This window comes from Austrofundulus limnaeus, unplaced genomic scaffold (genome assembly GCF_001266775.1).
Source record: "Austrofundulus limnaeus strain Quisiro unplaced genomic scaffold, Austrofundulus_limnaeus-1.0 Scaffold1067, whole genome shotgun sequence".
In the NCBI taxonomy this organism is placed as follows: domain Eukaryota; kingdom Metazoa; phylum Chordata; class Actinopteri; order Cyprinodontiformes; family Rivulidae; genus Austrofundulus; species Austrofundulus limnaeus.
Window position 1 is genome coordinate 45,489 of NW_013953469.1, and position 8,042 is coordinate 53,530.

At 39.0% G+C, this 8,042-nt stretch overlaps 1 protein-coding gene across 1 annotated transcript; it reads left to right on the plus strand.

The window, feature by feature from the left end:
• The first annotated feature begins 401 nt into the window (after positions 1-401).
• Positions 402-4,961, plus strand: desi1a (desumoylating isopeptidase 1a). The gene is made up of 6 exons (XM_014030472.1): positions 402-595; positions 902-923; positions 1,293-1,362; positions 2,203-2,312; positions 2,426-2,548; positions 4,828-4,961. Exons 1-6 carry the CDS (start codon positions 505-507, stop codon positions 4,916-4,918), a joined length of 507 nt encoding a protein of 168 aa, XP_013885926.1. The 5' UTR covers positions 402-504; the 3' UTR covers positions 4,919-4,961.
• Positions 4,962-8,042: the final 3,081 nt, after the last annotated feature.

The following is an 8,042-nucleotide window of genomic DNA, read 5'->3' on the forward strand; positions in this document are numbered from 1 at the left end:
AGAGTTAAGTAAATAAAGAAAAGTGCTGGTGTTATGTGGAAGATGAATAAAACAGAAGTAACTCCCGGTGGACTGGTGGGCATGTGGATTTATTCACCACTCGGCAGACACAAGAACAATCTATAAACATCAATAAAAAAAAGAATAATCCGCTGCTAGTATAGGAAATGGCGCCCCTTTCGTTTCCGGAGTGCAATGGTGCTACTCATAGAAATGAATACGTCAATCTATGGATGTTATGGTGCTACTTCTATTATGTGGTATGACTCGGGCCTCGGGCACGACCCCGCCCCCTTCTACTTGCCGCAGCGAGGTGGTGTGTCGTTGGGGAAACGCGCTCGAAGAAGCGTCTCTGTAAAAAAGTAGTGTTATTTTGAAATCCACAGAAACGGAAGTCCTTTTCGTCGGCGAACGTAATGACATCATCGTTCTCGTTTGACTTCTGATTTAAAGGTCCAGTTTTAGCTAGCTGAGAGAAAATTCAACCTTTGTAGAGTTTAAACAATGAACAAGAATACAACGCGACACAATGTACAGCTGTACATTTATGATTTATCACGAGGAATGGCTCGCAGCATCAGTCCCATCATGTTAGGTAAGATATCAAAGATTTAAAAAATAATGATGCAGACCGGTAAAAAAATAAATAAATAAATAAGTGTTTCCCCCCTTCAGCTGTCCTAATGAATACCATCCGGTTTTTAGTATTTTAATCATTTTTTTATTACCATTAATCATTTCCTCTAATAATTAATACAAAATGACTGATGGAGGTTCATACATAACCTGCCTGAATTGGGTCATGAAATGTGAGCCATAATTAAGCTCCTGTTTAGACCGGCTTGGCCTGTAAATGTAACATCTGCTGCCTGTTTTATCACTCATTTTCTTTTTCCTGCAGGTAAACAGTTGGATGGCATATGGTAAGTCTGAACTGCTGAGCCTTAAAAACACAGATAAAGAAATGAACATTATTGTCTATGAAGCAGATGTTAATGTGTTGGCTATTGTTTTGCTTATTAAGGTAAAAAAATCACCTGGTGAAATGTAATGACAGAAATGTTTTAATATTAACAAAATGCATCAAAATATGTGCAGAATTTTGCTAGTAATGAAAATAGTTTGCTGTATTATCAGAGTTTCTTGCAATATCATTGTAGTAATTACTGGGTTATTTGTTAAGCTAAATGGCTTATTTTTTGTGAGCAGACTCAGATTTTTTCAGTTACTACGTTTAAAACGCCAGTGTTCAGTCTAAAATTTATTTCTTAATCTTATTTCTTTTCTTTCAGGCACACAGCTATTGTAACTTATGGAGATGAGTTCTTCTTTGGAGGAGAAGGGATCTCCAGCTGTTCCCCAGTAAGAAACAAAACATGAAGGATTTTGGTTTCTTTAGTAAGAAAAATAAGTATCTAGATGAAGCASCTTAAACCCTAAAGGATGTTTAATGAACTCTAAATTTATTCCTTTTCCTAATCTGGAAATTCCTGGATTCTGTTTCCTGAAAGAGTGATTACATTGAGTTTATATAATTCAGAGTAATTAACCTTGAGTTAAGAACTTACTTGTAGATCAGGGGTGTCAAACTCCTGTCCTCGAGGGCCGCTATCCTGCATGTTTTAGAGGTTTTCCAGCTCCAACACACCTGATTCAGTGATTGAATTAACTCTTCAAATTGGGCAGAAGCCTGTTAATTACNATCCTGCATGTTTTAGAGGTTTTCCAGCTCCAACACACCTGATTCAGTGATTGAATTAACTCTTCAAATTGGGCAGAAGCCTGTTAATTACCCAGTGATCAAAATCTGGTGTGTTGGAGCAAGAAAACCTCTAAAACATGCAGGATAGCGGCCCTCGAGGACAGGAGTTTGACACCCCTGTTGTAGATGATACATCTTAGAAAATTTATAATAAAAAAAATGGTTTTTTGAGGAAAAACATATTTGTCTTTAAAATGAGTTTCTCAGAACCACAGACTAATTTACAGTTAATAAATGTGATTATTGAAATTGCCTAAAAAATTTGGTTTGCACCCCTATTTCAGTCGGACTAAAAATGAACAACCTGTCAGTTTGCTTCAGGTAGGAGGGGACCAACAACTCAGGGTTTAYATCACAGAGACTGAAGCTCTTCTCTGTTCTTTGTTGTTGTTGTTGCTTTTTCACTTCAGAAAGATAATCTTTGTGTATTTATTTGTCAGGGTGGGACTATGTTGGGACCTCCAGACACAGTGGTGGAACTGGGGGAGACTGAAGTCACCGAGGAGATCTTCATGGATTACCTCTCATCTCTTGGTGAAAGCACATACAGGTCAGAGAAAACCAGCTTTTCTTTAAAAAATACACAAAATCTTAAAGAAGTCAGTGATTTTCAGCACACAGAACCAGTTTGTAGCTCTTCTCGTTTTGCTTCTCTTTGCTCAGAGGTGACAGGTATCGTTTGTTTGAGCACAACTGCAACACTTTCACTAACGAGGTGGCTCAGTTCCTGACTGGCAGGTCTATACCCTCCTACATCACCGACCTGCCATCTGAAGTCCTTTCCACGTGAGTCTGAAACTGTCCAAGCACTGTCTGGTCTTCAGTGTAAAGTCATTAGAGCTCAGTGTTACACAAAGGCTTTATTTGAGTCAGTAGAACTTGTCGAATGCACAGTCTCGAATTAAGACACACAGACGTGAGCTTCAGAAACAAGCCGCAGCTCCCAGAGGTTTTCCTCTCACTGTGCCCTACTTACTCTTGTTGAGCTGTTTGGATGTGTCTCTTTGATTTCTGTTAGTCACAAGGCCAGACACAAGTTTTTTTCCACTAACTCAGAGCGACTTTTCTGCGTCCAAGTGAGCACAAGCAGCACTGCCTGCAGCCACACAAATCACACGGCTCGGGTTTCACATACGGTCTTGGAGAAAAAGTTAGGAAGCTTTTAAAAAATGTAAATAAAAACAGGGCCAAGGCTTCAGATTTTTTTAAAGGTTGGGATGAGAAGAACACATTGTGTCAGGCTTAAATGCTAAAAATACTCAGTTGTGCAACATCATAGAGCTAAACAAATATGTATTTACAACAGCTGAACAGTATGACGGGGTAGAAACAGAGCATCACAGACCAGACAGGTCTTTCTGAAGTAATGACAGTAATATTAAGTGAAGGAATTCATATCATTAAAATCTTTTCATCGGTTTTTGAAATATTTTGCTAACATGATAAAGAACAAACACAGACAAAAACATCATCACTATTCAGCCAATAAAAAGCTTTTTAAACTACAGTGACTGGTTTAGCTCAAAAAGTTCAGCAATGTGTTAATGCAACACTGTTATGTTACGTTATGTTACGTTATGTTTAGGGTTGGGTGTTGAAATGGTTTATTTCGAAACCGGTGCCAAATCRATACTTTCAAAACAGTACCGGTTCCTAAACGGTATTTAAATCGGTACTTTAAAAATAAATAAATAAAACACACACACTCACACAGAGGTTTATGAAGCGATAACTATTTCTGAGTCAAAGTCAAACTTGAAATTGACCAACTTATTAACTTAAAACCATTAATAATTTGTCTTTGCACCAAATATTAGGTGGAAGTTTCTGCATCTTATTTTGTAAAGTGACACCACACTTTGGACCATTTTGCTTTCGACATCTCGACTATAATACTGTATATAATATATAACTGTTAACTGCAGCAGCACCTGTTCAGCCCCTCTCCGTGAACTCAGTTCATGGAGAGGTTTCAGCAGGACACAGAAGCAGGCTACTAGTCCTGCTGAAAGAAAACTTTTCCATCTTAAAAAGCAGAAGCTAACAGAAACTGTATTTTTTGAGAGAAGGTGAAAGTGCTGTAAGATATTTTGTGATCTATTAATTAAATTTTAGATAGACACTAGTTCTACATTAGAGCCAAGACATGCCTCCGGGAATGATGCAATGGTAAATAAGGAAGTTCTCTCTCCTATCTGGTGACTTGACTCTTGGGCCTGGTTCCAGTACTCGCACTCTACCATAAGCCCATCCATGAAGTGTGTACTCAGTCGTAGTGCACATAAGGGTTCGAGTGTCCAGGTTGTGCAAAAATTGGAGAACTGGGATAGTACAGGTTACGTAATCGGCTTGCACCTCTGTGTCGGAACTGCGACATCCAAAATGGCGTGACCGGGYGCTGTTTTGGCATATGCACAGTAGAATGAAACAAGAATTATGTCAATACTTTACATTTGAAAAAGTTTTTAATGACAGATGACTTGTTCTGTGGGCCTTCTTCTTCTTTTGATTTTATTGGCAGTTGGCACACTAATTTAAGTGCATTACTGCCACCATTAGACTGGAAGGTGCTTGGTAGACATTGCCATATTTCCACCTTTTATTTGAAACATCTAGTACAGTGATGAATTGGGGACAATACACTTGGCCGAAGACCACTTGAATGTGGTCTTATCCACAGTGTGGATCAAGAGCGCAAAGGAGGTGGGGCAAAAGACTACTTCGGAGAATTGGGACACACTATGCACTCGAACCCTTCAGCTGGAACTCACATTTGAAGAACACAAGGGGAGTATTGGGACYGGGCCTTGGACACCAGTTACTGCAATTCTATAATATGAAAATATTAGGTGTGTGTGTGTGTGTAATTTTTTGCACAAGGAGTGTGTTAGATAAATACACTTCTTCATTATTTTATTGTTTAAAGTAAAGGATTTCAGTCGATCACAAAGTAGAACATAATAGTGATTCTGAAATCCTGTTAATTGATTACGAAATATGTTACAGTGCAATCACTGGTTTTCAATTCTGCTCTGAAATATCAAATCTCTTTGCTCCACCTCCAGACCATTTGGACAGATTCTGCGGCCGATTCTTGACTCCATCCAAATCGCCCCTCCGGGAGGTAACATCGTCAACGGAGGAAGAAACATTTAAGCATAAAGAAGGGCTGAATGCTCTTCAGGTCACTTTCATTGTTGTCCAGTGGTGTCCAAAGTCTGTCCTCAAGGGCCAAAGTCCTGCATGTAGTGCTTAATTAGTAGGCCTCCTCAGTGTGCCATCAAGGGCTGTGTCCAAAAACGGCAGGACGGGTCCTCCGAAGGCCGAATTCGTCGGCCGCATACGTCACAGCGCCGCGACGAAGGCCATCCCAAACCGAAGACTCCTCCGATGCGGCCGACAAATACGTCCTTCCTTTTCCCCGATTTGAAGGACAGGTCCGATGGATCCTTCTCGGCCCAGCATATCCCATAATGCATTGCAGCCCAACCGGAGATGTTTTTAAGCTAGTAATGGCGGACGAAGCGAGAGAAAAGAATACGTTTTAAATGAAAATATGGTGATTTAAAAATTTAAATTTTTTAGCGGTTGTAATTCTAATATGTTTATCATTTGTATAGATGCATTTTTAAATATTATTTTTGTAATAAAAAAACGCAAAATAAACATGAACCTACAGCGGGTCAATTAGTTCTTCAAATGTTACCTTTTAAGTTAATTTTATTGTTTTGTGATATTAATAATGGTAATATATTGATATTTTTCTAATTTCGATCTATTTTTGCTTATGTTTAGCATCGTCATGGTTGCTAGGTGATAGCACGTACGCCGGGGTAAGGAGGGGAGGCTAGACCGTCCAAATTCACAGCCTCTTTTTTTTCCGGTCTTCCCGGTCTACCAAGGACCCGGCCCACCTCGAACAGGTAGTCTGGGTCCTCCGGAGGGCCCGGCCTGTCGTTTCGGACACAGCCAAGGTCTGCAGAGGCCTACTAATTAGACCCTCCTTAGGTTCAGCTGTGTTGAACCACGGCAGCTCCTAAAACATGCAGGACACCGGCCCTTGAGGACTGACTTTGGACACCACTGCTGTAGTCAGTCAGCAGTAAGTCTTCATTCATTTTCTGCCTTTGTTTCTCTTTCTTTCATTCTGAATCAAACTGAACGGCCTCTGACTTTAGAGGGAAATAAAGGCCCACCTCCTTGCACAAGCTTTTTCAAAAATATTGTATTTAATAAAAAGCTGTGCACCGTTTCACCCTTTGCACTGAACTCCTTCAATCAGACCATGTAGAGCTGAATATAAATCTAGTTTTTTGTGTTACATTCTATAAGTACTGTATTCAGTTCTGCACAAATCATTTTAAGTGGATGTCCAAGAAAAGGACATCTCTTTTTTATTATTATGGTCAATCATTTTTGTTTGTTTATGTTTTGTAGTTTGTAGTTTTTTTGTCCAATCAACAATTCTTTAAAATCTGTATGTTTTGTCTTTGTTGTGGTCACCTCCTTAGGATATAATTTCATTTTCTTTTTCAGTGTTTCTGCCTTACGCACATTCCCAGGAGTGAAAATAGTTCATTTGAAATTCTCCGAATGTGCGAGTTAGCCTCATTTGTTAGCAGGAAGTCAAACGACGACTAATGAGATTCTGGTGATTCGATGCAGATATCTGTCCACAAAATCTTTATCTGTTTTCTGAAAACAAACAAAGACCTTGAGGTGCTCGAGTTGTTTCTGAGCACATTTAAACAGCTTGTTTGTTGTTGGCATTCAGTCAAAGTTAACAGCTCGTCAATGCTGCTAGATGAGGAAAAACTGGGTTGATTCTTATTTTGTGTTTCTGATGCTACATGTTCGTTATAAATATTAGCGTGTRTGTATGCAGAGCGATGTCCCTCACTCTCAACAATAACCCGCTCCGGTCCTTTAACAGCCACCAGAATGTGTTTGAAATGAAACACACGTCTGTGCCTTCATATCTCTCTGCTTAACAATAGTTTGGCATCAACTCAAACACTGTTGGGATTCAGTATAGTTAACAAATAGCACACAAAGTAGTCAGCAATAGAAATTTAGCATTTGTCTAAAGGGCCTGGAGGCAAATAAATGGGATCAAAACTTAGTAAGAATCTTTTAGCCATGTTAATACAACGCACATTACAAATCAAACTCAGTATTACCTCCAGCAAATCACTTGCTTTTAGGGATTAAACCAGATTTAAGCTAACAAACTCATTGTGTGCTTGAGCATATCAAGTGATGAGAAACTATTTCTATTAATAACTAAACCAGCAACAGATCTGAATGTTTTCTGCAATAAATAAAGCAGATATGAGAAGGAGATCCTGGATACAAGTGGACTTCCTTTGGTAGAGTTTCCAGGCTCAGCCTTAGAGGCAGGGTGAGGAGCTCCATTGTTCTGGGGGAGCTTGGAGAGACGCTCCTTCACATCAAAAGGAATATCAGCTGAGGTGGATCAGGCGTCTGATTGGGACGCCTCCCTTTGGAGTGTTTTCAGGCACTCAGATCTCGCTGGAAGGTTATAAAATCCTCTCTGTCCTGGGAACACCTTTAGGTCCAGGTGGAGCTGGAGAGAGGGATGTCTCGGCTTCTGTCCTGGACCCGTTGCCTCCGCGAGATAAACCAGACATAGTTTACTTTCCAAACAGGTTGTAAGCAGACAGGACCGCTCCAAATCAAAACGTTTTAATATTTCTCATTCAGCGGCAGACTATAAATATTGAGATTTGTTCTCCTCAAGCCATAAAAACTGAGGAGAATCTGGATCATTTCTAATCATGTAACTGACGCTAACCCAACTGCTGAGATGTACAACTCACCTTTTGTTGCTTTGATGGATGCCGTTGCTTGCTGCTAGATGTAATGTGAAATTGCAACAGATATTTATGAAAGATATTATTTACCAATTAAATTATTATAAATATGTTAGATGTATTTCTGCACTTTGAATCGATGTATTGCTTTATGTTCTGTATTTTGTTCATTTTTTGTAAGCCCAACTACAAATAAAATTCTTCATGAGTTTGATGCTTTGCAGTGTTGTTTCTGATGTCAGGGAACCTATTATATTTTATATTATATTTTTTAAATATTATACTATTATAACACTAGTTTTTCTACCTAATTTTGAAAGTAAATAAAGCAAACAAAAATATCCTAATAGAACAAATTAGACAATAAAAAAACAAAAAAAAAATTAGATCTACTGAAATGGAGTTCTATAGAAAATTATGAACAGCAGCATCTCCTGAAGGCCGAT

Coding starts and splice junctions, on each gene's coding strand:
- desi1a (XM_014030472.1), top strand. CDS start 505: ATGAACAAGAATACAACGCGACACAATGTACAGCTGTACATTTATGAT. Junction 924..1,292: donor AAACAGTTGGATGGCATATG/GTAAGTCTGAAC, acceptor CTTTTCTTTCAG/GCACACAGCTATTGTAACTT. Junction 2,549..4,827: donor CCATCTGAAGTCCTTTCCAC/GTGAGTCTGAAA, acceptor CTCCACCTCCAG/ACCATTTGGACAGATTCTGC.